Genomic DNA, 27,778 nt, shown 5'->3' on the forward strand with positions numbered 1-27,778 from the left:
ATGAGGATGATGAGGGGACTGGAGGGCATTGCCTGATGAGGAGAGGCTGAGGGACCTGGGGCTGCTTAGAGCAGAGAAGACTGAGAGGGGATTTAATCAATGTTTATAAGTATCTGAGGGCTGGGGGTCAGGAGGCAGGGGACAGGCTCTGCTCACTGCTCCCTGGGATAGTACAAGCAGCAATGGGTGTAAGCTGCAGCACAGGAGGTTCCAGCTCAACACAAGGGGGAACTTCTTGACTGTAAGGGTCCCAGAGCACTGGCACAGGCTGCCCAGAGAGGTTGTGGAATCTCCTTCTCTGGAGCCTTTCCAGGCCTGTCTGGATGTGTTCCTGTGTGATCTGAGCTTGCTTGTGTGGTCCTGCTCTGGCAGGGGCAGTTGGACTTGACGATCTCTTTGGGACCTATGATCCTGTGTCGGACTCAGTGCTCTCTGGAGGTCCCTTCTCACCCCTGACATCCTGTGAGCCTGTGTTGGACTCAGTGCTCTCTGGAGGTCCTTTCCAACCTCTAAGGCCCTGTGGTTCTGTGCTCTCTCTCTCTGATGGACTCCTCTCTTTTCTTTGCAGACTTGCAGGAGCAGCTCTCCTCCGTCCGCGCCATTCACCAGGGTTTGCATGCAGCCAGCGAGGCTTAGGGGGTCACAGTTTGTGGCTGGCTGCCTTCACAAGCCACACAGCTCCTCAAGCCCTCACACAAAGTGCTAAATAGGCTCCAGAGCTTGGACACCAGGAAATATAACCTTTGGCTGTTTCATCCCATAACACCTGCCTCCCTCCTCCATAAACTGACTGCAGTATCAGAGTCATCTGGTCTCCTCTGGAGACCTTCAAAACCCACCTGGCTGCTTTCCTCTGGGAACCACCCTGCTTTGCCAAGAGGGGTGGATTGGATGACCCCTGGCAGTGCCTTCCAACCTCTAAGGTTCTGTGATTCTCTGATGCCCCTTTTTTCCCTTCCTCTCTGCTCCTGGTGGAGCCTTATCTCAGATTAGGCATGGGAAGGTGAAGCCTGGTTCAGCCTTGCTTGTGCTGCCAGTTTGGGCCTGGCTCACCCTGGAGCTGCAGAGATCAATTGGTGAAGTATGGGGGTGGTACAGAGAGGCATAGTATGGGGTGGTGGGGTGGCATTAGAATCATAGAATCAACCAGGTTGGAAGAGACCTGCAAGCTCAGCCAGCCCAACCTAGCACCCAGCCCTGTCTAATCATAGAATCAACCAGGTTGGAAGAGATCTCCAAGCTCAGCCAGCCCAACCTAGCACCCAGCCCTGTCTAATCATAGAATCAACCAGGTTGGAAGAGACCTGCAAGCTCAGCCAGCCCAACCTAGCACCCAGCCCAATTTAATCATAGAATCAACCAGGTTGGAAGAGATCTCCAAGCTCATCCAGCCCAACCTAGCACCCAGCCCTGGCCAAGCAACCAGACCATGGCACTAAGTGCCTCAGCCAGGCTTGGCTTCAACACCTCCAGGCACAGAGACTCCACCACCTCCCTGGGCAGCCCATTCCAATGGCAATCACTAAGCTGCCTGCATGCCTCTGAGGGGAAATGTTCTTGAGCTGAAGGACTCAGATGGCAGCAGCTCCAGGCTGTGCAATGGCTCCTGGCCTCCTAGCCAGCCTTGACTCCTTCAGTGGGGCTAAGGACACCAAGCCCCAGGTTTGCTCACCTCAGTTGGACCCACACACAGCTTGATAAGGTCTGCTCAAAGAGAGCTCTTTATTGAGACTTTGGCTTGGACAGGAGGCACTTGGGGCTGTGTAGGTCTTGGGAGGGCTGAGATGTGGTCTCTTCTGAGCTGCTGGTGTCCTGGAGAGATTTCCTGGCACTGCTGGGCTCTGCCAGCACTGAGAGCACACAGGGCCACCTCTTGCTGCCTGCTATCAGGGTGGCTCAGGGCAGAGCTGGGGTGGCAGCACCTTCAGACCACAGAGGACCATGAGCTTTGGGGTGTCCCAAGACTTTGAGGTGATGGATGATCATTTTGCTTTGCCTCCATCCCCAGCAGTTTTCCCCAGCAGTTTTCCCCATCAGTAAAACACCTTTTCCAGGTAGGCATTCAGGAACATTCCCGTGGGGTCCAGCTTCTCCCGGATGGAGCAGAATTTGGGGAAGCCTGGATACATCCTCTCAAAGTCCTTCTGGGTGCAGCTGTGGGCCTGCAGGAGATAAAGGGGGGGAGAGGGTTGACTTTCAGTGGGGAAATGTGTTGCTGGACATGGATACCCCCCCCCCACCCACACACGCTTCCATGTGCTGTAGGAAGCCCCTGCAGAATTGGTGGTACCTTCATGCCATTGTCTACAGTGGTGAAAGGTCTGGAACACAAACCCTATGAGGAGAGGCTGAGGGAGCTGGGGGTGTGCAGCCTGCAGAAGAGGAGGCTCAGGGCAGACCTCATTGCTGTCTACAACTCCCTGAAGGGAGGCTGTGGCCAGGTGGGGTTGGGCTCTGCTGCCAGGCAAGCAGCAAGAGAAGAAGGGGACAGAGTGTCAAGTTGTGGCAGGGGAGGTCTAGGCTGGATGTTGTTAGGAAGTTGTTGTCAGAGAGAGTGATTGGCATTGGAATGGGCTGCCCAGGGAGGTGGTGGAGTCTGTGTGCCTGGAGGTGTTGAAGCCAAGCCTGGCTGAGGCACTTAGTGCCATGGTCTGGTTGCTTGGGCAGGGCTGGGTGCTAGGTTGGACTGGCTGAGCTTGGAGGTCTCTTCCAACCTGCTTGATTCTATGATTCTATATGCTCAGGGGGAGTAGCAAATGGGATCATCTCTTTAGGTCCTTTCCAACCCCTGACATCCTGTGTTCCTGTGATTCTAGAGGCCTTCCAGTACCTGAAGGCAGCTACAGGAGAGCTGGGGAGGGACTTTTTACAAGGGCTTGGAGTGATAGGACAAGATGGTATGGATAGAACAAGGACATGTGTGCAGTCCTGCCCCTGGGGAGGAACAGCCTCCTGCACCAGGACAGGTTAGGGGCTGAACTGCTGGAAGGCAGCTCTGTGGAGAAGGACCTGGGGGTGCTGGTGGGAAACAAGCTCCCAATGAGCCAGCAATGTGTCCTCATAGCCAAGAAGGCCAGTGGTGTCCTGAGGTGTGTTGAGAAGAGTGTGGGCAGCAGGTCAAAAGAGGTTCTTTTCTGCCCTAGAGAGGCCACACAGAATCATAGAATCAACCAGGTTGGAAGAGACTTCCAAGATCATCCAGTCCAACCTAGCACCCAGCCCACATCTGGAGTCCTGGGTCTGGGCCTGAGTAGTTCAAGACAGACAAGGAACTACGAGAGAGAGTCCAACTAAGAAGATGCTGAAGGGGCTGAAGCATCTCTTTTCATGAGGGAAGGTGAGAGACCTGAGGCTGCTTAGGCCAGAGAAGAGCAGGCTCAGAGGGCATCTTCTCAGTGCTGAACAATAGCTGAAGAGGCTGGGGACAGATTCTTTTCAGTGGTGCCCAGTGACAGGACAAGCAGCAATGGGCACAAACTGGAACCTGGGAGGTTATCATAGAATCAGTCAGGGTTGGAAGGGACCACAAGGAGCAGCCAGTTCCAACCCCCCTGCCATGCCCAGGGACACCCTACCCTAGAGCAGGCTGCACACAGCCTCACACAGCCTGGCCTCAAACACCTCCAGCCATGGGGCCTCAACCACCTCCCTGGGCAACCCAGTCCAGCCTCTCACCACTCTCCTGCTCAACAACTTCCTCCTCACCTCCACTCTCAAGCTCCCCACCTCCAGCTTTGCTCCATTCCCCCCAGTCCTGCCACTCCCTCACAGCCTCAAAAGTCCCTCCCCAGCTTTTTTGTAGCCCCCTTCAGATCCTGGAAGGCCACAAGCAGGTCACCTGGGAGCCTCCTCTCCTCCAGCCTGCACAGCCCCAACTCTTTCAGTCTGTGCTCACAGCAGAGCTGCTGCAGCCCTCTCAGCATCCTCCTGGCCCTGCTCTGGACACTCTCCAGCATCTCCACAGCCCTCTTGGAATAGAGGCTCCAGAGCTGGATGCAGTACTCCAGGTGGGGTCTCAGCAGAGCACATCAGAGGGGGAGAATCACCTCCCTGGCCCTGCTGGCCACACTTCTGCTGCTGCAGCCCAGGCTCTGCTTGGCTTTCTGGGCTGCAAGTGCACACTGCTGGCTCCTGCTCAGCTTCTCCTCCAGCAGCACCCCCAAGTGCCTCTCCTCAGAGCTGCTCTCCAGCCACTCACTGCCCAGCCTGCATTTCTGCTTGGCATTGCCTCCACCCAGCTGCAGGACCTTGCACTTGCTCTTGTTGAACCTCCTGAGCTTGGCTTGTGCCCACCTCTGCAGCCTGTGCAGCTCCCTCTGGATGGATCCCTGCCCTCCAGCCTGGCTGCTGCACCACACAGCTTGGTGTCATCAGCCTGAGCCCCTCCTAAATGCAACCTCCCTCCCTTTCCCAAAGAAGTCATGAAAGAGAAGAGGGAAACACTCCCCCCTCCTTCCACAAACACTCTCCTCCTAGAGGGGCCCTTGGTACCTTTGCCCAGTGTGGTCTTCCACCATGCTTCTTCATGATGCCCTCATAGGTCAGCCAGTAGTTGAGGTGAGGGACATTCTTCCCATAGGGCCTGAGTGGGGTCAGACAGAGAGAGCATTAGCAGGGAACTGTGCACACCCAGAGAACCTCTCTGAGAAACCTCCATCTGGGCAGCAGGACAACCCCAGGGATGCACCACGACCTCTCTGGTTGATGGAAACCACCTGAGAACCAGCTTGCCACCACCACTTGGCCAGAGGACCTTCACCTAGGACAGCATCATCAAGAAAATGGAATGAGTGGCTCTAGGGTGCTCCGAGGCCACTCCATCTCATCTGGTGTCTGCAAATGTCTCAGTGGGGTGAGCAGAATGATGGTTTGGGTGTTACCCACCCACCCCCCCCCCCCCAACCTCTTATGAAATCACCCAGACTAGACACAGCCAAGCTGGAAGTTAAGGAATGAAGCTTTATATTTGCAGCTTAGCAGAAGATCCAAGCAGAGAGACACAACACATACAGCTATAGGCAGAAATAGACAAGGCAAAGGTAAGACAGAAACACAGCAGCCCTCCCAGAAATCTGAGTCCCCAGGAGGGGCTCCCAACCACCCTTCCACCTCCTTTCCACCCCTCTACCTTATCCCAGAGTTTGTCTTATGTGCAAGGTGAGGTTGGAGGATCAGCCAGGGGGAGTTAGAAAGCAGAAGGATTAGTTACACAGACAGTAGCCCAGGGAGAAAGCAGAGGCTCCCACAGAGACCCACACACACTGCTTTATCTATGCTTATGCTCTTGCTTTTATACATCTCAGCAAGCCTATGAGTGCAGCAGACATCACCACTGTTTCCTTTGCACAGCCTATAAGCTGATTCTTCTCACTAAAATATTCCTGTTGGCCTCAAACAATGGGATGAGATTGAACAAGGCCAAGGGCAGGGTTCTACACTTTGGCCACAACAACCCCAAGCAGCACTACAGGCTGGGGACAGAGTGGCTGAGACCAGCCAGGAAGAGAGGGACCTGGGGTTACTGGGAGATAGGAGCTGAAGATGAGGCAGCAGTGTGCCCAGGTGGGCAGCAGAGCCAATGGCATCCTGGCCTGGCTCAGGAGCAGTGTGGGCAGCAGGACAAGGGAGGTTATTCTGCCCCTGTGCTCAGCACTGCTCAGGCCACACCTTGAGTGCTGTGTCCAGTTCTGGGCTCCTCAATTCAAGAGAGATGTTGAGGTGCTGGAAGGTGTCCAGAGAAGGGCAAGGAAGGTGGTGAGGGGCCTGGAGCACAGCCCTGTGAGGAGAGGCTGAGGGAGCTGAGGGTGTGCAGCCTGCAGAAGAGGAGGCTCAGGGCAGAGCTCATTGCTGTCTGCAACTCCCTGCAGGGAGGCTGTAGCCAGGTGGGGTTGGGCTCTGCTGCCAGGCAAGCAGCAGCAGAAGAAGGGGACAGAGTGTGAAGTTGTGTCAGGGGAGGTCTAGGCTGGATGTTGTTAGGAAGTTGTTGTCAGAGAGAGTGATTGGCATTGGAATGGGCTGCCCAGGGAGGTGGTGGAGTCTCTGTGCCTGGAGGTGTTGAAGCCAAGCCTGGCTGAGGCACTTAGTGCCATGGTCTGGTTGCTTGGGCAGGGCTGGGTGCTAGGTTGGACTGGATGAGCTTGGAGGTCTCTTCCAACCTGGCTGATTCTATGAACCTATGGTTTCAAAGCAACCAAAGCCTCACTGCAGCAGGTTGGGTGCCTGACCCTCAGCTCGGTTTGCTGCCGAGCGAGGGAGCAAGCAGCAAGTTTAGACCCAGCTGCTGTGCAGGGAAGAGGCTTATGCTGGGCTCTGGTCTCTTCCAACCTGTTTGATTCTATGATCCCATGAAACTAGCACAGCAGGCAAAGGTGCAGGAGCTTGTTTGGCTCATCTTAAGGAAGAGGAGGAGGAGGAGGAGGCTGGAGTGGAGCCGTGGCTGACCTGTACATGATGATGTTCATGTAGCAGCTGTCTCGCTGGAAGCAGGGACTCATCCAGACCTCATCCCCTCGAGCGAAGCGCACCTCCACGGGGTAGTGAGCCACCATCTTGGGGTTGTTCTCCAGGGCAGCCTTCAGCTCCAGCAGAGCTTCCTTCGTCTTCTCACTGCCCAAGAGAAGCCCCCAGCCCCTGTTAACTCCAGCATGGGCACAGCCATCTCTCTTAGGGTTTGAACTCCCAGCCCTGTAGCCCTGTGTTGACTCGGGGAGTGCCATGACCTGTCCCTGGAGGTCCTCAAGAAAAGACTGGATTAAGCACTCAGTGCCATGGCCTGATTGACTGGATAGGGCTGGGGGATAGGTTGGACTGGATGAGCTTGGAGGTCTCTTCCAACCTGCTTGATTCTATGATTCTATGACCCATCTCAGCACATCCCATCCCTTGCTTTGGGCTCACCAAACTCCCAGATATGATGTAGCATGAATTTGGTACCCTAGGACAGGGATGCAGAAGGTCCTGCTAGCTAGATATGCTAGCTAGCAAGCTAAGCTTGCAGGCAGGAATGGTGTCTCCTAGCCAGGTCCCTTTCTCCATGACTTCACTCCAGCTTGGTCCGAGGACGAGCAGAGGCAGCGCGGAGGGGATGTGGTTTGGGCACAGGCAGCGCAGGGGGGATGTGGTTTGGGCATTGAGCTCGGCTGGGGATGGCCAATGAGGGTCTGCAGAGCCACTCACATGGGGATGGCCCAGTCCTGGACGTGCTGCTTGAAGCGACACTCGTAGCTGAAGATCTTGTAGCTGCTGGCAATGTTCTCCACCCGGGAGCTGAAGAGCAGCCAGAAGAAGCAGCGGTTGATCCAGCACACCAAGCTGGGCACAAAGGTGCTGCAGGGCACAAAGCAGGATGTGAGATCTCACCTCAGGGATTTGCCACAGGCAAAGGAGCTGCCAGACTAAGGGATGCCCTCTCAAGGTGCTGGAAGCTAAGCAGCAAAGCTGCAGCTCTCATCCCGGGGTGCTGGAGCCCAAAGTGCCCTGCAGCCCTGCTGGGAGCTCACCTGTGCTTGGGCTCTTGGACCTTACACCCCTTGCCCTCAGCTCCCTCCTCCTCCTCCCCTTGCTGCAGGACTCAAAGGGGTGCTTTGGTCATCATCTTTCCACCTCCCTGAGACATCAGTGTGTCAAAGGCTGTGCACAGAGCATCCTGGAATTAGGGGATGGAGAGCTACTGGGCATAGGGTAGAGCTCTTGGGAGAGTTCTGAGCATCCCCAGTTGATCCTACAGAATCACAGAATGGTAGGGGTTGGAAGACACCTCAGGAGATCATCTAGCCCAGCACTTCTGTTAACACAGGTACACCTAACCAGCTTTTGAATGTCTCCAGAGAGGCTGCAGAGTCTCTCTGGGCAGCCTCTTCCAGTGCTCCAGCATCATCAAAGCAAAGAAGTTTCTCCTTAGGTTCAAGTGCAACCTCCTGTGCTCTAGTTTGCAGCCATTGCCCCTTGTCCCCTCACTGACCATCACAGAAAAGAGCTCAGCTGCATCCTCATGGCCTATACCCTTTAGATATTTATCCTAGAATCAGTCAGGGTTGGAAGGGACCACAAGGAGCAGCCAGTTCCAACCCCCCTGCCATGCCCAGGGACACCCTACCCTAGAGCAGCCTGCACACAGCCTCACACAGCCTGGCCTCAAACACCTCCAGCCATGGGCCTCAACCACCTCCCTGGGCAACCCAGTCCAGCCTCTCACCACTCTCATGCTCAACAACTTCCTCCTCACCTCCACTCTCAGGCTCCCCACCTCCAGCTTTGCTCCATTCCCCCACTCCTGCCACTCCCTCACAGCCTCAAAAGTCCCTCCCCAGCTTTTTTGTAGCCCCCTTCAGATCCTGGAAGGCCACAAGAAGGTCACCTGGGAGCCTCCTCTCCTCCAGACTGCACAGCCTCAACTCTTTCAGTCTGTGCTCACAGCAGAGCTGCTCCAGAAGTCCTGGGGTACTCTTCCCCAGACCACTGCTCCCAGCCTGGTCATGGTCCAGGCATATTCTACCTTCATAACACCCTAATAAGAAAGCTGCAAGACCTGGTAACACCTAACAACCATCATCACCTGGGAGCCTCCTCTTCTCCAGACTGAACAGCCCCAAGTCTCTCAGTCTCTCCTCATCACAGAGGTGTTCCAGCCCCCTAATTATCCCCATGACACTTCACTGGACTCTCTCCAGTAGTTCTGTCCCTCTCAAACCAGGGAGACCAGAACTGGACACATCACTCCAGCTACAGCCTCACTATGGCAGAGCAGAGAGGTAGGAGAAGCTCCTGGCCATAATCTTCTTAATAATGCACCTCAGGAAACTGGTGCTTTTGTTGGCCATGGGAGCACGTTTCTGGCTCATGAGGAGCTTGCCCACATACTCCTATGTCCTCTGCAGAGCAGCTTTCCAGCTGCTCAACCTGCTCCATCTCTGTGCACACGAGAGGGCAGTGCAGCTTCAGACATCGATCCCAGCCCAAAATCCCTCCTCCGGAGAGAAGGAGCTTCTCCCTCTTGAGCATCTCCCCTGCAAAGACAGACTGAGAAACCTGAGGCTGTTTGGTCTGGATAGAAGACTGAGAGGAGATCTGATCAGTGTGTGCAAATATCTGAGGGGACAGTGTCAAGTGGATGGGGCCAGTCTGTGGTCAGGCCACACCTTGAGTGCTGTGTCCAGTTCTGGGCTCCTCCATTCCAGAGAGATGTTGAGGTGCTGGAAGGTGTCCAGAGAAGGGCAAGGAAGGTGGTGAGGGGCCTGGAGCACAGCCCTGTGAGGAGAGGCTGAGGGAGCTGGGGGTGTGCAGCCTGCAGAAGAGGAGGCTCAGGGCAGAGCTCATTGCTGTCTGCAACTGCCTGAAAGGAGGCTGTAGCTAGGTGGGGTTGGTCTCTTCTGCCAGGCAAGCAGCAAGAGAAGAAGGGGACAGAGTGTGAAGTTGTGTCAGGGGAGGTCTAGGCTGGATGTTGTTAGGAAGTTGTTGTCAGAGAGAGTGATTGGCATTGGAATGGGCTGCCCAGGGAGGTGGTGGAGTTGCTGTGCCTGGAGGTGTTGCAGCCAAGCCTGGCTGAGGCACTTAGTGCCATGGTCTGGTTGGTTGGGCAGGGCTGGGTGCTAGGTTGGACTGGCTGAGCTTGGAGGTCTCTTCCAACCTTCTTGACTCTATGATTCTATGATCTCAAAGGTCTTTACCAACCTGACTGATTCTGTGATCTCTGAGGTCTCTTCCAACAGGATATATTCTGTGATTCTGCTCCTGGACAAAGCTACCCAACCCAACTTGCCCCCACCCACCCCTAGACCATGCTCTTACCTGACCCAGAGCAGAAACTCCAGCAAATAATAGCCAACAGCATAGTCCCACAACCAGCTGGTGGAGGAAGAGGGAGGCTGCAAAGTCAGAGGAAGATGATGGCTGTTAGGTGTTACCAGGGTGTGCAGCTTTCTTGCTAGGGTGTTATGAAGGTAGAATATACCTGGACCATGACCAGGCTGGGAGCAGTGGTTTGGGGAAGAGTATCCCAGGGCTTCTGGAGCACCTCTGCTATGAGTACAGACTGAAAGAGTTGGGGCTGTGCAGGCTGGAGCAGAGGAGGCTCCCAGGTGGCCTTCTTGTGGCCTTCCAGGATCTGAAGGGGGCTACAAAAAAGCTGGGGAGGGACTTTGGAGGCTGTGAGGGAGTGGCAGGACTGGGGGGAATGGAGCAAATCTGGAGGTGGGGAGCTTGAGAGTGGAGGTGAGGAGGAAATTGTTGAGCAGCAGAGTGGTGAGAGGCTGGACTGGGTTGCCCAGGGAGGTGGTTGAGGCCCCATGGCTGGAGGTGTTTGAGGCCAGGCTGTGTGAGGCTGTGTGCAGGCTGCTCTAGGGTAGGGTGTCCCTGGGCATGGCAGGGGGCTTGGAAGTGGCTGCTCCTTGTGGTCCCTTCCAACCTTGACTGATTCTATGACTTTTCATCTCTCTCTCTTGTGACCAAACTGAGCCACAACCAGCCCCAGAAATGGGCCAGGCTTTGTCATGAGGATGCTGAGAGCTCAGGACAGCACCAACTGCATCAAGAAAAGACTGGATGAGGCACTTAGTGCTGTGGTGTAGTTGACTGGATAGGGCTGGGTGCTAGGTTGGACTGGCTGAGCTTGGAGGTCTCTTCCAACCTGCTTGATTCTATGATTCTGTGAATGTCAGGCCATGGAGCATGGCCAAAGTGCAGCTCAGCCTCCAAATGCTGTTTTCCTACTGAGTCGTGTCCCCCCCTTGCCCTGCAAGGCAATCCTAACACCCCAGCTCCTGGAGAGCACCCAGTGTTGTGCACAGGCTCTCCTGCCCTGCTGCAGGAGCACAGTGGTCCTACCTTGCTGGTGGGATCCTGGTAGATGATGCTGACGTTCTCGCTGTGAGGGAACCAGAGGAATCGGAAGTATTGGGATCTCTTCAGGTGGTCATCAAGGTGATCAAGGACCTGCAACAACCAGCTCAGTTACCAGGACTGCTTGGTAATTGTCCCTAGACATGGAGCAAGGCTTGGAGGCATCTCAAAAGGACTCTCATTCATCACAGAATTAATCAGGTTGGAAAAGACCTTCGAGATCAGAGATCATTGAGTCTAACTTATCATCCAGCTAACCCATGGCACTAAGTGCCTCAGCCAGGCTTGGCTTCAACACCTCCAGGGATGGTGAACTCCACCACCTCCCTGGGCAGCCCATTCCAATGCCAATCACTCTCTGACAACAACTTCCTAACAACATCCAGCCTAGACCTCCCCCGACACAACTTGACACTCTGTCCCCTTCTTCTGTTGCTGCTTGCCTGGCACAAGAGCCCAACCCCACCTGGCTACAGCCTCCCTTCAGGGAGTTGCAGACAGCAATGAGCTCTGCCCTGAGCCTCCTCTTCTGCAGGCTGCACACCCCCAGCTCCCTCAGCCTCTCCTCACAGGGCTGTGCTCCAGGCCCCTCACCAGCTTCCTTGCCCTTCTCTGGACACCTTCCAGCATCTCATCATAGAATCATCCAGGTTGGAAGAGACCTCCAAGCTCATCCACTCCAACCTAGCACCCAGACCATGGCACTAAGGCCCAGAACTGGACACATGCTGTGGAAGGGCCAAGAATTCCACCTGGACAGTCTTGGGTTGGAGTGGGGTCTACAGAGCCCAGGCAGGTACCAAGAAGTTAACAGAGACCATGCACCCATGGGGGTCCACAAGGAAGGGATCTGGGATGCAATGTGGCATAGAGCCAGGATACAACCAGGAATGGAGCTGGGATACAACAGGGGACAGAGCTGGGATGCAATGGAGCAGGAATACAACAGGGAGGGGAGCTGGGATGCAATGTGGCATAGAGCCAGGATACAACCAGGAATGGAGCTGGGATACAACAGGGGACAGAGCTGGGATGCAATGGAGCATGGAGCCAGGATACAACAGGGAAGGGAGCTGGGATGTGCTACACAGTCCTGTCCCAGAGACATTCCAGCTTCAAACACAGAATTGCCAAATTATTCATAAAGACACAAAAAAGAGCTTCAGGAAAGGCAGCAGCCTCAGAGGAGAGAGCTACCAGGAGCTGAGGACACCGAGGCACAAGAGTCTGAGCAGAAAGCTCCAGGCAGGTGGTGGGGCTCAAGGAGGTGACCACAACCCTAGGACATATCAGCCTGCTCCCAGGGCTGCTGGAGTCTTGCTCCAGGGAAAATCCCACTGCATGACACAGCAGCACCCACAGAAAGGAATGGACCTTTCTGCCCTTGCCCCTCCTCCCTGCCTGCTTGTGCAAGCGTGGAAGGAGCCTGCTTGTGCAAGCATGGAAGGAGCCTGCTTGTGCAAGGAGCCTGCACTCACCCCTTGCCTGGTGCTATTTTGGCTGGGCCAGCAGCTCTCCAATCTGCCTCTCCAACCACTCTCTTGCTCCTGCTGTGGAATCTCCCACAGCACTGCAGAAGGGCTTGAAACTGCAGAAGCTTTGCTTGGAGTTTGCTTGAACGATAGAACCACAGAATGGGTTGGATGGAAGAGAGCTTTAAGACCACCAAGTCCAGCTGTTGACCCAGCACTGCCAGCTCACCACTAGAGCAGGGCTCTCAGCATCACTTCTGCTCTGACAGTTGTGGGCTACTGCTAAACCATGAGCATCTCAGAGGTGATCTGGAGTAGAAATACTGGACACTATCATACTGGTGGAAAATCACTCTCAGAGCAAGCAAGGGCTTGGTCTTTATGCAAACATGGAGATGAAAATGCCACTTCAGTACATCTCAGATGCACTACAGAGAACTGAAGCTGCCCAGGCTTTAAGAGGAGATTAGGACTCATCTTCTGGCTTGTCACTGAATGGTTGTAGACAGAGGAGATAATGGTCCCTGGGGCTGTTCAAGGCAAGGTTGGACGTGGCACTTGGTGCCATGGTCTGGCCTTGAGCTCTGTGGTAAAGGGTTGGACTTGATGATCTGTGAGGTCTCTTCCAACCTTGGTGATACTGTGATACTGTGTGATACACAGCTTTCAATCCCTGCAGGCACAGGGCCTCCACCACTGCTCTTGGCAGACTGTTCCACAGCTTGGCAACCCTTCCCATGAAGAAGTTGCTGCTTTTGTCCAGCCTAAATCTCCTCTGGCACAACCTGAGGTCATTGCCTCTTGTCCTACTGCTCACTCCTTGAGAGAAGAGACCATAGCCCTCCTTGCTCCAACCTCCTTCCAGGGAGCTGTAGAGAGTGAGAAGGTCTCCTCTGAGACTTTCTTTTCTCCAGGCTGAAGAATCCCAGTTCACTCAGCTGCTCCTCAGAAGCCTTCTGCTCTAGAGTCTGCACCAGTTTCACTGCTCTTTAGACATGCTCCAGCACTTCAATGCCCTTCTTAAGAGACAGGGGCCAGGAGAAGGTGCAATCACTCATGGCTGGAGGCCACTCCCTCTTGTTCTACCACTGATTACCTGTGAGGAGAGACCAGCACTAACCTCTAGGGTAGACTGTCCCTGCCCATGGCAGGGGGGGTTGGAACTAGATGATCCTTGTGGTCCCTTCCAACCCTGACTCATTCTATGCTTCTATGATTCTCTCCACAACCTCCTTTCAGGTAGTTGTAGACAGTACTAAGGTCTCCCTCCCCCAGCCTCCTCCTTTTCAAACTAAACAGCTCCAGCTCCTTCAGTCATTCTTCACCAGGTTTATTCTCCAGGCCCTTGCCCAGCTTCCTTGCCCTCCTCCAGCACCTCTACATCCCTCTTGTATCGAGGCACCCAAAATTGAACACAGCACTCAAGGTGTGGCCTCACTGGAGCAAAGCACAAGGAGACAATCACCTCCCTGCTCCTGCAGGGCACAGCATTTCTAGTACAAGCCACGATGCCTTTGGCTTTCTTTGCCACCTGGGCACACTGCTGCCTCATTTTCAGCTCCTCTCTACCAGCACTCTCAGGTCCCTCTCTGCCTGACTGCTCTCAGCCACTCTGTCCCCAGCCTGTAGTGCTGCTTGGGGTTGCTGTGGCCAAAGTGTAGAACCCTGCACTTGGGCTTGTTCAGTCTCATTCCATTGGCCTCTGCCCACCCATCCAGCCTGGCAAGTTTGTGCCTGTTAACCACTTGTTCTGTTGCTGGGCACCACTGACAACCAGCAACAGATCATGGGGACACGACAGAAGAAGGGGACACAGTCTCAGGTTATGCCAGGGGAGGTCTAGGCTGGATGTTGTTAGGAGGAAGTTGTTGTCAGAGAGAGTGATTGGCATTGGAATGGGCTGCCCAGGGAGGTGGTGGAGTCTCTGTGCCTGGAGGTGTTGAAGCCAAGCCTGGCTGAGGCACTTAGTGCCATGGTCTGGTTGCTTGGGCAGGGCTGGGTGCTAGGTTGGACTGGCTGAGCTTGGAGGTCTCTTCCAACCTGCTTGATTCTATGTGTAAGCCTGAGCCATCCTCACCAGCTTATCAGGTTTAGAGCAAGAGGAGACTGACTCCATCCCTGCCACCACCCAAGGATACTCTCTGGTGACCTCAACTGCACGACCAACTGTGCCTTGTCCCTGTTCATTGTCAGCAGCTGCAGCAGCTGAGTTTCTCCCAGCGCTAAAGACAATCACGAGGCCAGAGAAGAAAGCAAGCAGATCTTATATAACCACAAATCCAAGCCTGGCCCCTCTGACACATATTATTTGCAATGTCTTAGATAACTCAGGCTTAAATATTTCAAGCAACCTGCTCCCTTGCCATTATTCTCTTCCGCCTCGCTGGGCTGCTCGACATGAAAGGCAGAGCTCTGGAAGCAGGAGAGGCACAGTGATGGCAGAGGATTGATAATGGCATTAATATTTATAGAGAGCAATCTTGGTTAAACCTCCTTACAGCCCCGAGGGACAGGGAAGGCTGCCCTGAGCTCTGCAGGGAGCAAAGTCCAGGCAGATGATGCTGAGTAGGGTAAAGCTCAGTCTGGGCTGAGGACAATGGTGTAATACTGCTCAGAGCTGGACCACAAGAGGCTAATGGGATGAGATTGAACAAGGCCAAGGGCAGGGTTCTGCACTTTGGTCACAACAACCCCAAGCAGTGCTACAGGCTAGGGACAGAGTGGCTGAGAGCAGCCAGGCAGAGAGGGACCTGGGGGTGCTGGGAGAAAGGAGCTGAAGATGAGCCAACAGTGTGTGCCCAGGTGGACAGCAGAGCCAATGGCATCCTGGGCTGGCTCAGGAGCAGTGTGGGCAGCAGGACAAGGGAGGTTATTCTGCCCCTGGACTCAGCACTGCTCAGGCCACACCTTGAGTGCTGTGTCCAGTTCTGGGCTCCTCAATTCAAGAGAGATGTTGAGGTGCTGGAAGGTGTCCAGAGAAGGGCAAGGAAGGTGGTGAGGGGCCTGGAGCAGAGCCCTGTGAGGAGAGGCTGAGGGAGCTGGGGGTGTGCAGCCTGCAGAAGAGGAGGCTCAGGGCCGACCTCATTGCTGTATACAGATACCTGAAGGGAGGCTGTAGCCAGGTGGGGTTGGGCTCTTCTGCCAGGCAAGCAGCAAGAGAAGAAGGGGACAGAGTGTCAAGTTGTGGCAGGGCAGGTCTAGGCTGGATGTTAGGAGGAAGTTGTTGTCAGAGAGAGTGATTGGCATTGGAATGGGCTGCCCAGGGAGGTGGTGGAGTCTCTGTGCCTGGAGGTGTTGAAGCCAAGCCTGGCTGGGGCACTTAGTGCCATGGTCTGGTTGCTTGGGCAGGGCTGGGTGCTAGGTTGGACTGGCTGAGCTTGGAGGTCTCTTCCCAACTGCTTGATTCTATGACACTGAAATGTTCCAGCTCTCAGCTGCTCCAGTGCAGCTGCTCTCAGGGGCTGACAGGAGGTGGGCAGACACATTAATGGACTTGAGGAACATTCATGGACCTCCCCATCCACTTTCTCCCTGAGCCCAGGTTCCTGTGGCACAGCACATGTTAGTCCAGGTGGCTTTGGATCAGGGCTGAGACAGGAGACACTGCAAAAGCAGATTAAATCCACTGTCATGGTTGTGTTCAAGCCACTCCAAAAGGGGCACTGAATAATTCAGGCCAGCAAAAAAATTAAGGGCAACATTTCTTGGAGCTTGCCTGGTGACACAGCTCTGATCAATCCTGCCATGAATTCTCCTGCTCATGTCCAAGGACTGTTTATTTTTCATGAGCCAGATTCATCCAAGGCTTGTGGTGCCATTAGGCAAGGCTGGAAGTGGACCTGTGAGACCCAAATGAAGCAGTGGATGAGGACAGAATCATAGAACCATAGAATCAAGCAGGTTGCTTTGAAACCATAGGTTCATAGAATCAAGCAGGTTGGAAGAGACCTCCAAAGCTCAGACAGTCCAACCTAGCACCCAGCCCTGGCCAAGCAACCAGACCATGGCACTCAGTGCCTCAGCCAGGCTTGGCTTCAACACCTCCAGGCACAGAGACTCCACTACCTCCCTGGGCAGCCCATTCCAATGCCAATCACTCTCTCTGACAACAACTTCCTAACAACATCCAGCCTAGACCTGCCCTGCCACAACTTGAGACTGTGTCCCCTTCTTCTCTTGCTGGTTGCCTGGCAGCAGAGCCCAACCCCACCTGGCTACAGCCTCCCTTCAGGGAGTTGTAGCCAGCAATGAGGTCCCCCCTGAACCTCCTCTTCACCAGGATAGTGCTGAAGATGTATCAGCAAGGTCATCAGAGCTCACAAAGGAGGACAAAGACAATCAGTGCTCTTCATGAGGTGCTCTTCCATCACTGCTGATTTCTTCCTTCCTTCATTCCTCAGTTCCCCCTCCCCCATCCCCACCCAGAAATCCCTTCCAAATGTGTCTACAGAGCATTTAGGAAGCCCCCAGCTCTTTTGGCTTGCAGGTGGTCCTTCCTCTGTAGGCTTCAGCTTGTGCACTGCTGCAACCTCCAGTGCTGATCTGGTGCCAGGAGACATGGGACAAGCTGGCTGATTGCTCAGCTCAAGGCAGCAGGATCCCTTCCTGACTCAGTGCACATCAAATGGAACAGCTTCTCTCCATCCAACCTCCTGGCACCATGAGGGTGGGTGGGCTCCAAGGAAATGCATTCAGCAGTTAAAAGGCAGAGACATGGAAAGTCAGTTTTGATGTCTTCCCAGGAGAAAGAATTCCTTCAAATCCCTCTGTAGAAATGCCCTCTGGGCCTTCTAAAGGCTTTCTGAGGGAATCAGATCACACCCACCCCTGGCCACAGAGCCATGTGGAGATCCAAGCTTGTAAAGCCCAGGAGATGCACTGTCCCCCCTTCCCCCCCCAAAATAAGGGCATTTCATGCCTCTTTTGAGGGAACTCAACCTATCTCAGCCTGCTTTCTGCTGAGGATGGAAAGCTCAGCTGGAGGCAACCACTCTCCAGCACTAAACAGCTCTGTTCCAGCATCCCAGCATCATCAGATTGGAGAGAAGAAGGCTCCAAGGTGGCCTTCTTGTGGCCTTTCAGTGTCTGAAGGGGGCCTACAAGAAAGCTGGGGAGGGACTTTTTAGGCTGTTAGGTAGAGAGGCTGAGGGAGCTGGGGTTGTTTAGCCTGCAGAAGAGGAGGCTCAGGGGCGACCTCATTGCTATCTACAGCTACCTGAAAGGACATTGTAGCCAGGTGGGGGGTGGCCTCTTCTCCCAGGCAACCAGCAATAGAACAAGGGGACACAGTCTCAAGTTGTGCCAGGGAAAGTATAGGCTGGATGTTGTTAGGAAGTTGTTGTCAGAGAGAGTGATTGGCATTGGAATGGGCTGCCCAGGGAGGTGGTGGAGTCTCTGTGCCTGGAGGTGTTGAAGCCAAGCCTGGCTGAGGCACTTAGTGCCATGGTCTGGTTGCTTGGCAAGGGCTGGGTGCTAGGTTGGAGGGGATGAGCTTGGAGGTCTCTTCCAACCTGGTTGTTTCTATGATTCTATGATTCTGGAGACAGGACTGGGGGGAATGGAACAAAGCTGGAAATGGGGAGATTCAGGCTGGATGTTAGGAAGAAGTCCTTCAGCATGAGGGTGGTGAGAGGCTGGAATGGGTTGCCCAGGGAGGTGGTGGAAGCCTCATCCCTGGAGGTGTTTAAGGCCAGGCTGGATGAGAATCACAAAATCATAGAATCAACCAGGTTGGAAGAGACCTCCAAGCTCATCCAGTCCAACCTAGCACCCAGCCCTGCCCAAGCAACCAGACCATGGCACCATCCAGGCTTTGCTTGAACACCTCCAGGCACGGCAACTCCACCACCTCCCTGGGCAGCCCATTCCAATGCCAATCACTCTCTCTGACAACAACTTCCTCCTAACATCCAGCCTATACTTTCCCCAGCACAACTCCAGACTGTGTCCCCTTGTTCTATTGCTGGTTGCCTGGGAGAAGAGACCAACCCCACCTGGCTACAGCCTCACTTCAGGTAGTTGCAGACAGTAATGTGGTTGCTCCTGAGCCTCCTCTTCTCCAGGCTAAACAACCCCAGCTCCCTCAGCCTCTCCTCATAGGGTTCTGGACAGCCTGATCTAGTGTGAGGTGTCCCTGCTCATGGCAGGGGGGTTGGAACTAGATGATCCTTGGGGTCCCTTCCAACCCTGACTGCTTCTATGATTCTGAGATTCTATGATTTTGGTTCTGTGATTCTATGATTGAGATTCTGAGAGTCTCTTATTCTGTGACATTCAGCCACATACCAACCAAAGACCTAAACTCATACTCTTCATCACCATTCAAGTGCCCTCACATCCAAGATGTCCTCCATCTGGCCACAAAGGGAGGACAACAGAGAGACATAATGGACAGCAGAAGAACTTTCTGAGGAGGAGAGAGCTTGCAAAACCTTCAGAGCCATGCATGACCCTGAGCAGAAAGTCAGAAACCCTCCTTAGACAGCCACCTCCTCTGAGGCTGTCCAAGGCAGGCTGATCAGGAGCACTCTGCACCTTAGCCTGGGTGACTGCCACCTTTGGAGAGATGGAGACAGGGAAGGCCAGCAGCAATGTGACAATTGGGTTAAGGAAGAGTTTTCCACCACACGACACAAATACAGCTCTGGGCTTGGATCTCAAGGAGAGATTTGGTCAGTCTGGACCTTGAAATGTGTCACTCAGCAATCTCCTTCTATGATCCTCTGATTCTCCTCATCCCCCACCACACTTTGTCCCAAGTTCAGCTCAAAACCAGAGAGTTAAACCCAGCCTTCAAACTAGGAGATCACAGAACAGTGAGGGCTGAAAGGGACCTCTGGAAATCATCTACTCCAACCCCCTGATGAGAGCCCCTTCCCCAAAACTATCCTGACCTCACACAGAAGAAAGGACTGAGTTATTATCAAGAGCTCAAGAAGCTAATGGACAATTTCAGGTGGCCCATCTGCTGCTGGGAAACAAAAAAGCAGCCCACTGCTCTCCTTAGCTGATCAGCAGGAGATGATGGGATGGGAGATGGCACTTCCTCAGAGAGCTCACAGCTCACGGAGCAGCTGTACCCTGCGGGATGCTGCTCCTCTCCTCCAGGACCCATCCATGCACTGCTTGCCTCCAGGGATGCTGGCTCAGTGTAAACACAACCTTCTGCCTGTTCTTCTCGAGTCCAGGCAGCACATCCAGCTCCTCAGAGCAGCCCAGGTCCTGTTCCTCCAAGACAGAGCTGCTTTACAGGATCACAGAAACATCCAGGCTGGAAAAGTCCCCTGGGATCACCAAGTCCAACCTAGAACCCTGCTCTACAAGATTCACCTTAAACCAGAGCCCTAAGCACCACATCCAAACCAGCCTTAAATACATCCAGGCTTGGTGACTCCACTACCTCCCTGGGGCAGCTCATTCCAGTCCCTGACCACTCTCTGCATGAAAACCTTTCTCCTAAAGTCCAATCCAAACCTACCCAGGCTCAACTTATAGAATCAATCACAGAATCAAGCAGGTTGGAAGAGACCTCCAAGCTCAGCCACTCCAACCTAGCACCCAGCCCTGCCCAAGCAACCAGACCATGGCACTAAGTGCCCCAGCCAGGCTTGGCTTCAACACCTCCAGGGATGATGCCTCCACCACCTCCCTGGGCAGCCCATTCCAATGCCAATCACTCTCTCTGCCAACAACTTCCTCCTAACATCCAGCCTAGACCTCCCCTGGCACAACTTGAGACTCTGTCCCCTTGTTCTCTTGCTGCTTGCCTGGGAGAAACTTAAGGCCATTGCCCCTTGTTCTGTCTCCAGCTACCTGTGAGCAGAGCCCAGCAGCAGCCTCTCCACAGTGCTGTAGACAGCACTGAGGTCTGCCCTCAGCCTCCTCTGTTTCACACTAACCATCCCCAGCTCCTTCAGCTGCTCCTTGTAAGATTTATGCCAGTGAGGAGGGCATTTTTCTCCAGCTGGAACATTAAATCTTCATTAGGCTCAGCCACATGTACCTGAAGTCACCAGATCTCAGCTGACCTGCCAGCACCTGGGAACAGCAGGTTAGAAAGAGCATTGGCATTGGCTGACCCATCACATGGTGACATCTGCCATGGACACAAGTGCCCAGGGCAGGAGTGCTGATGCCTGCAGCCTCTGTCAGCATCTCTAACTTGAGCATCATAGAATTATTTAGGTTGGAAAAGACCTTTAAGATCATTGATTCCAGCACTGCCAGGTCACTGCTGAACCATAGAATCAGCCAGGCTGGAAGAGACCTCCAAGCTCATAGGATGGTCTAGGTTGGAAGGGACCTCAAGGATCATCCATCTCAAGCCCCCTGCCATAGGCAGGGACACTTCCCACTAGAACAGGTCACTCAAGGCCTCATCCAACCTGGCCTTGAACACCTCCAGGGAGGGAGCAGCCACAGTCTCCCTGGGCAACCTGTGCCAGTGTCTCACCACAAAGGACTTCTTCCTAACATCTAGTCTGAATCTCCCCTCTGCCAGTTTAAGCCCATTCCTCCTCGTCCTGTCATTACCAGACCTTATCAATAGTCCCTCTCCAGCCTTCCTGTAGCCCCCTTCAGATACTGGGAAGCCACTCCAAGGTCTCCTTGAAGCCTTCTCTTCTCCAGGCTGAAGAGCCCCAACTCTTGTAGCCTGTCCTCATAGCAGAGCTGCTGCAGCCCTCTGAGCATCTTCGTGGCCCTCCTCTGGACTCTTTCCAACAGTTCCATGTCCTGCTTGTGTTGGGGGCTCCAGAACTGTACACAGCACTCCAGGTGGAGTCCAGTCCAACCTAGTAACCAGCCCTTGCCAAGCAACCAGACCATGGCACTAAGTGCCTCAGCCAGGCTTGGCTTCAACACCTCCAGGCACAGCAACTCCACCACCTCCCTGGGCAGCCCATTCCAATGCCAATCACTCTCTCTGACAACAACTTCCTCCTAACATCCAGCCTAGACCTCCCCTGCCACAACTTGACACTCTGTCCCCTTCTTCTCTTGCTGCTTGCCTGGCAGCAGAGCCCAACCCCACCTGGCTACAGCCTCCCTTCAGGTACATGTAGGGACCATGTCCCTCAGCACTATATCTGCAGATCTTTTCAAGCCCTCCGGGGATGCTCACTGCCCTGGGCAGCATGTTCCAGGCCTTGACAATTCTTTTGGGGAAGAAATCATTCCTAATATCCAACCTAAACCTTCTTTGGTCCATCTTGAGGCCTTTTCCTCTTGTTCTATTGCTTATTCTTTGGAAGAAGAGACCAACTCCCCATTCCAACCTCTTTTCAGGGAGAGAGAGCAGGTCTCCCTTGAGCCTCCTTTTCTCCAGCCTAAGCAAGCTCAGTTCCCTCAGCTGCTCCTCACAAGACTTGTGCTCTAGACCCTTCACCAGCTTCACTGCCCTTCTTTGGGCACCTCAGAGTTCTCAAGTTGTGCCAGGGGAGGTCTAGGCTGGATGTTGTTAGGAAGTTGTTGTCAGAGAGAGTGATTGGCATTGGAATGGGCTGCCCAGGGAGGTGGTGGAGTCTCTGTGCCTGGAGGTGTTGAAGCCAAGCCTGGCTGAGGCACTTAGTGCCATGGTCTGGTTGCTTGTGCAGGGCTGGGTGCTAGGTTGGAGTGGCTGAGCTTGGAGGTCTCTTCCAACCTGGTTGAGTCTATGATCTTACTTCCAAGCCACCTGAGCTGGTCTGGTAAATTCCAATAGTGGGGTGAGCAGTGAGGGGTAAGTTCCTAACCCATCACAACTTTCTACCATGATCACTTTCCTGTCTCCTTCCAACCATGTCAGCTTGCCAAGAGCATTGCTTGTCCCTAGGCAAGCCTCCAACTCATCACCCCTGTCATACCTCAGTGAGGGTGGAGGGGAAGGCCACCTCGTGCAGGCAGAAGTGAGGCACACACTGGAAGGTGACAGTGAGCACCACCCCCAGGCAGCCGAGATGCAGCCGAGCAGCCTGGAAGATGTCCACGTTGAGAGACTCAGAGCACTCCAGAATGTCCCCCGAGGCTGTCAGCAGGGTGAGTGCTACCACCTGTGAAGGGAGCAGAGCTTCAGTGAGCATCCACTGTGTCCCACACCTCCATCCCAAAACTTGTGGCTAGGAGCTAGGTAAGAAACCTCCTGTACCACAATCATCACTGCAAAGAACTTCTTCCTCACATCCAGTTTGAATCTCCCCTCTGCCAGTTCAAACCCACTCCTCCTCATCCTGTCCTTACCAGACCTTGTCAATAGTCCCTTCCCAGCCCTCCTGTAGCCCCCTTCAGATACTGGGAGGCCACTCCAAGGTCTCCTTGAAGCCTTCTCTTCTCCAGGCTGCAGAGCCCCAACTCTTGTAGCCTGTCCTCATAGCAGAGCTGCTGCAGCCCTCTGTGCATCTTCGTGGCCCTCCTCTGGACTCTCTCCAACAGTTCCATGTCCCTCTTGTGCCGAGGGCTCCAGAACTGCACACAGTGCTTTCTGCTGAGTGTGGCTCAACCAGGCCTTCTCCCATCACTTTTGTTGCAGTGACACAAAAATCACTGAAGGTCAAGGGCTGGAAGGGACCTTGAAAGCTCATCCAGTCCATCCCTCCTGCCAGAGCAGGGTCACCTAGACCAGATCACACAGGAATACATCTTTAGAGGATCATTCTTTAGAGGATGCTGCAGAGGTGGGAGAAGCCACCCAATAAAGAAATGAAACTACCCCAGGTTGCTTCTCCACTGCTGGAGTCAACACAGGGGGGACCTCATTGCTGTCTACAACTACTTGGCAGGAGGTTGTAGCCAGGTGGGGGTTGGTCTCTTCTCCTAGGCACCCAGCAACAGAACAAGAGGACACAGCCTCAAGATGCACCAGGACAGGTCTAGGCTGGATGTTAGAAGGAAATTCTTCCCAGCAAGAGTGATTGGCATTGGAATGGGCTGCCCAGGGAGGTGGAGGAGTCACCATCCCTGGAGGTGTTTAAAAGGAGACTGGCTGAGGCACTTGGTGCCATGGGTTGGTTAATTAGGTGGTGTTGGGTGATAGGTTGGACTGGATGATCTTAGAAGCCTTTTCCAAGCTGGTTAATTCAGTGATTCTGTGGTTTGAGCTGAGCAGAGGCTCTCCAGCAGTGTCTAGTTAAGTTCTAAACTAGCACTTAGGTTTTAAGTGCAGACCTTATTCATTTACAACCACAAAGCACAAAGACAGAAGGGTTTTGAGCTGGATTCTGGCTTGGCTGGTAGATGAGGAGATCTCACTCTGCATGGAGGACTGGAAAAGTCCTCTAAAGCAGCTTTGTCTTAGGGAAACAGGACCCTTCCTGCTTGCAGTGTGCTGCTTCCTTATGCCAAGACCTGTTGCCAGATCCCTGCTGGGTGACAGAACATCTTCCCTGAAGCCCTCAAGGTGCTGCTGTCCATGAGCTGACACGTTCCTGACTTGTATCTCACCTGGGTGGAGAGGATGCCATGCTTGATGCCGGTGTTGTGCGTCCCTGTGCCGATCACACCAGCTGCTGTTACCTCAGAAACAGCTCCTAAACTGGGGGCAGAAGGGGCTGGGTGAGAACCTCAGTCCATGGGTACATCTGTACCATCATGTGGAGGCCTTGCAAAGACCCCCAGGAAGTGCTCCCCTGCCCCAGTGAGAAGGGTCTTCCACCCTTCAGGATACCCTGCAGCAATGGGGAGGTTGCTTTGGACCCCTAGACCATCACTTCCTCTCCTGAGGAGACATCCCCGGAGCAATGAGATGGAAAGGGCCAGATCAGTGCATTCAGGGAGAGTAGAATAGGTGTGGGACAGGCTGAGAGCTGGGCACAGAGGAACCAGATGAGGTCCAACAAGGGCAAGTGCAGAGTCCTGCACCTGGGGAGGAAGAATAAACTGCAGCAGTACAGGCTGGGAGGTGACTGCTGGAGAGCAGCCCTGTGCAGAGGGACCTGGGAGTGCTGGGGGAGAACATCCATGGGGCAGCAATGTGCCCTTGTGGCCAAGAAGGCAAATGGGATCCTGGGGTGCATTAAGCAGAGTGTGTCCAGCAGATCAAGGGAGGTTCTCCTGTGCCTCTACTCTGCCCTGCTCAGACCTCATCTTGAATACTGCCTTCAGTTTTGGGCTGCCCAGTTTCAGAGGGACAGGGATCTGCTGGAGAGGGTCCAGCAGAGGGCAATGAGGATGAGGAGGGGAGTGGAGCACTGCCTGAGGAGGAGAGGCTGAGGGACCTGGGGCTGTTTAGTCTGGAGCAGAGAAGACTGAGAGGGGATTTAATCAATGTTTATAAACATCTGAGGGCTGGGGGTCAGGAGGCAGGGGACAGGCTCTGCTCACTGCTCCCTGGGATAGGACAAGCAGCAATGGGTGTAAGCTGCAGCACAGGAGGTTCCAGCTCAACACAAGGGGGAACTTCTTTACTGTAAGGGTCCCAGAGCACTGGCACAGGCTGCCCAGAGAGGTTGTGAAGTCTCCTTCTCTGGAGTGTTTCCAGGCCTGTCTGGATGTGTTCCTGTGTGATCTGTGCTAGATTGTGTGGTCCTGCTCTGGCAGGGGGGTTGGACTGGATGATCTCTTTGGGTCCCTTCCAACCCCTAACATCCTGTGATCGAGGCTGTCTTTGCCCAGCCTCCCACTCTAAGGTAGGATCAGCTACTCCATCATGGACCTGAGAAGACCACATCCTGAAGTAAACCTCCCTACTCTGCAGTAAAAGTTCTTCAAAAATCTTGATTTTGCCATCTGCCAGAGCTTGGCCTGGGGCAGGGAAGGGAGGATGCAGAGGGATGGCCCCATGCAGGTGTCCCACTCACTTGGCCAGGGCCAGCCCATGCTTGCTCAGCTCCACATTCAGATCCGAGAGGAAAATGCCTCCTTCCACAGTCACCTGCTGCTGCTCCTTGTCCACCTGCAAAGCATGGGATGGGAGGAGAGAGGGGAAGGTTGCACAGCTCAGAGGAGAAGCACCTCATTGAAAACAACTCTGCTCTTCACAAGGTAATGTCCACACAGCAGAGCCAAGCACCATGCAGGACTTGTTCCATGCAGGACTTGTTCCATGCTCAGACCTTCACCCAACCCAAACCTCCTCCAACCCAACGCTGCCACTGGCTCCTGCCCCTGGTCCATAGCCTGTTGCCCTCTGCTCTCCTTGGACTCAGAGGTGAGTAACCTCTCCCAGAACTTCCCCCAGGTGTTGATGACAGCAAGGAAGAAGATCCTTCAATGCTCTGTCCTCAGCAAGTCTCTTCACTCTGGCCTCCTGCCTGGCTCAGGGAGCTTCAGCCAGCCAGGAGCTATTCATTCTGCTCCTGACAGAGAGAGATGTCAGGGAGGGAGCAGTTCCTTAATTAATGATTACAGCTAATTACCAGCAAGGACTCAGCTCTCAGAACATGCTGCAGCATCAGGGTTTCCTCATCTTCATGAACATGCACGAGGGAACAGATGTGATGGCACCACGTTGGGTGGGAGTGCTGATGTGCTGGAGATGGTATGGAGGCCCTGCAGGGGGATCTGGGCAGGCTTCATCATTGGGTCAAGGCCACTGAGATGAGGTTCATCACATTTAACAAGGCCAAGTGCACTTTGGCCACAACAACCCAAAGCAGCACTACAGGCTGGGGACAGAGTGGCTGAGAGCAGGCAGGCAGAGAGGGACCTGGGGGTGCTGGTAGATAGGAGCTGAAGATGAGGCAGCAGTGTGCCCAGGTGGGCAGCAGAGCCAATGGCATCCTGGCCTGGCTCAGGAGCAGTGTGGCCAGCAGGACAAGGGAGGTTCTTCTGCCCCTGGACTCAGCACTGCTCAGGCCACACCTTGAGTGCTGTGTCCAGTTCTGGGCTCCTCCATTCCAGAGAGATGTTGAGGTGCTGGAAGGTGTCCAGAGAAGGGCAAGGAAGCTGGTGAGGGGCCTGGAGCACAGCCTTGTGAGGAGAGGCTGAGGGAGCTGGGGGTGTGCAGCCTGCAGAAGAGGAGGCTCAGGGCAGAGCTCATTGCTGTCTGCAGCTGCCTGAAGGGAGGCTGTAGCCAGGTGGGGTTGGTCTCTTCTGCCAGGCAAGCAGCAAGAGAAGCAGGGGACAGAGTGTCAAGCTGTGGCAGGGCAGGTCTCGGCTGGATGTTAGGAGGAAGCTGTTGGCAGAGAGAGTGATTGGCATTGGAATGGGCTGCCCAGGGAGGTGGTGGAGTCTCTGTGCCTGGAGGTGTTGAAGCCAAGCCTGGCTGAGGCACTTAGTGCCATGGTCTGGTTGCTTGGCCAGGGCTGGATGCTAGGTTGGCCTGGCTGAGCTTGGAGGTCTCTTCCAGCCTGGTGGATTCTATGCCAGCACTCCATGGTTAAGTGCTGAAGAAGCCATCACTTCCCATGCACAAGGGATGGGTTCACACTGGGCAGATGTGCATTCCTCAGCCTTTCATGGTCTGCTTTGGGAGAACTCCTGTCTTGGAGGAGAAGGAAGCCTCTCTGTTCCTCCACCTCCCGCTATGGCTATGCCTCCCAACCCTTAGTGGTTGCACAAACAGCTGTGCCACCACCTGTCAAGGGCATGACACCACCTCCCAGAAGCCAGGCTCACCTTGAGGATCTGGTTCATCTTCCCCATCTGAATCATGAAGCCATCAGTGCAGGCGATGTCCGAAGGAGAGTGACCTCCCCCCACCACCTTGACCCTCTTGTTCCGCTGCCTGGCCATGTCCAGGATCTGCAGAGACAACTGGTCCTGAGCACCCAACTTCTCCCTCAAAGCCAGGTGCTAAAGGTGGTGCCAGAGGTGCTGGGAGACAGCCCAAGAGAAAATCCCACCCATGGTTGGCATCCATTTACTTGGCTAACACAGCTTCTGGAGGGCTAAAACCATCCCTGGAGCCCAAATACCACTTGAGACAGTCCTTGGGATCATCTTTGGAAGTTGGACCAGATGACCTTTAAGGGGTCCTTCCAATCCAAACCATTCCATGATTACATGGTCCTGGAAGATGTGATGCCCACCTGAGACACTCTAGGGTGACAGAGGCATGTTTAGGGGGACAAAAGTGACTCCCACCCCTCAATATGGCAGCTGGAGCAAGCAGGGGACCCCAGAAGGATGCTACATGTTGATACCCAGGGAACAAAGCCCAGCTGGAGCAAGCAGGGGACCTCAGAGGGATGCCAGGTGATGATACCCAGGGAACAGAGCCCAGCTGGAGCAAGCAGGGGACCTCAGAAGGATGCCAGGTGATGATACCCAGGGAACAGAGCCCAGCTGGAGCAAGCAGGGGACCTCAGAAGGATGCCAGGTGTTGATACCCAGGGAACAGAGCCCAGCTGGGGCAAGCAGGGGACCTCAGAGGGATGCCAGGTGTTGGTACCCAGGGAACAGAGCCCAGCTGGAGCAAGCAGGGGACCTCAGAGGGATGCCAGGTGTTGGTACCCAGGGAACAGAGCCCAGCTGGGGCAAGCAGGGGACCTCAGAGGGATGCCAGGTGTTGGTACCCAGGGAACAGAGCCCAGCTGGAGCAAGCAGGGGACCTCAGA

The 27,778-nt window shown here is 54.4% G+C and overlaps 2 protein-coding genes across 4 annotated transcripts in view; one reads left to right on the forward strand and one right to left on the reverse strand.

Annotated features, from left to right (window-relative positions):
• Window positions 1–938, forward strand: part of NUGGC (nuclear GTPase, germinal center associated) — a 31,566-nt gene extending 30,628 nt beyond the window's left edge. For both annotated transcript variants that reach the window (XM_064146608.1, XM_064146610.1), the window contains one exon: window positions 569–938. In XM_064146608.1, the coding sequence (XP_064002678.1) occupies window positions 569–636 (68 nt within the window). In that variant the 3' untranslated portion in view covers window positions 637–938. The remainder of the gene's footprint in view (window positions 1–568) is intronic.
• A 1,082-nt stretch (window positions 939–2,020) lies between these two features.
• On the reverse strand, window positions 2,021–27,223 carry LOC135177010 (L-gulonolactone oxidase-like). Of its 2 annotated transcripts, XM_064146616.1 has the most exons (11): window positions 27,137–27,223; window positions 26,838–26,963; window positions 25,079–25,173; window positions 23,724–23,814; window positions 22,151–22,336; window positions 10,822–10,929; window positions 9,787–9,863; window positions 7,177–7,326; window positions 6,442–6,606; window positions 4,492–4,582; window positions 2,021–2,162 (listed from the first exon to the last, which is right to left on the reverse strand). In XM_064146616.1, exons 2-11 carry the CDS (start codon window positions 26,952–26,954, stop codon window positions 2,034–2,036), a joined length of 1,209 nt encoding a protein of 402 aa, XP_064002686.1. In that variant the 5' UTR covers window positions 26,955–26,963; window positions 27,137–27,223; the 3' UTR covers window positions 2,021–2,033. The 2 variants fall into 2 exon arrangements, with proteins under 2 accessions (XP_064002686.1, XP_064002687.1); XM_064146617.1 differs by lacking the exons at window positions 23,724–23,814; window positions 26,838–26,963; window positions 27,137–27,223 and having other exon boundaries at window positions 25,079–25,565.
• Window positions 27,224–27,778: the final 555 nt, after the last annotated feature.

Source organism: Pogoniulus pusillus, chromosome 7 (genome assembly GCF_015220805.1).
Source record: "Pogoniulus pusillus isolate bPogPus1 chromosome 7, bPogPus1.pri, whole genome shotgun sequence".
Lineage (NCBI taxonomy): Eukaryota > Metazoa > Chordata > Aves > Piciformes > Lybiidae > Pogoniulus > Pogoniulus pusillus.